Source organism: Penaeus monodon, chromosome 21 (assembly GCF_015228065.2).
Source record: "Penaeus monodon isolate SGIC_2016 chromosome 21, NSTDA_Pmon_1, whole genome shotgun sequence".
NCBI classification, from domain to species: domain Eukaryota; kingdom Metazoa; phylum Arthropoda; class Malacostraca; order Decapoda; family Penaeidae; genus Penaeus; species Penaeus monodon.
This window is the reverse complement of record NC_051406.1, coordinates 43,742,121-43,742,363: the sequence shown is the minus strand read 5'-3', so window position 1 is coordinate 43,742,363 and position 243 is coordinate 43,742,121. Positions and strand designations below refer to the sequence as shown.

The 243-nt window shown below is 58.0% G+C and overlaps 1 protein-coding gene across 1 annotated transcript in view; it reads left to right on the top strand.

Annotated features, from left to right (window-relative positions):
* Positions 1 to 243, top strand: part of LOC119586686 (putative neural-cadherin 2) — a 43,803-nt gene that overhangs the window by 27,747 nt on the left and 15,813 nt on the right. The window contains exon 6 of the mRNA XM_037935418.1: positions 4 to 111. Coding sequence (XP_037791346.1) covers positions 4 to 111 — 108 coding nt within the window. The remainder of the gene's footprint in view (positions 1 to 3; positions 112 to 243) is intronic.

Sequence of the window (243 nt, the reverse complement as noted above, 5' to 3'; positions counted from 1 at the left end):
CAGCCACAGATAACGACGACCCGAGCGAAGGCCACAACGCCAGACTCGTCTACTCTCTGGAGAAGAACGTGATTGACGAGGCTTCCGGTCGACCTATCTTCGCGGTGGACAGTGAGTCGGGTCTCATCTCTACCGCATTATGTTGCCTCGACAGAGAGAAGACGCAGCGGTACGCCATACAGGTCGTTGCGACTGATGGGGGCGGACTGAAAGGTTGGTTTCTGCGGTGGGGGTGGGGATGCA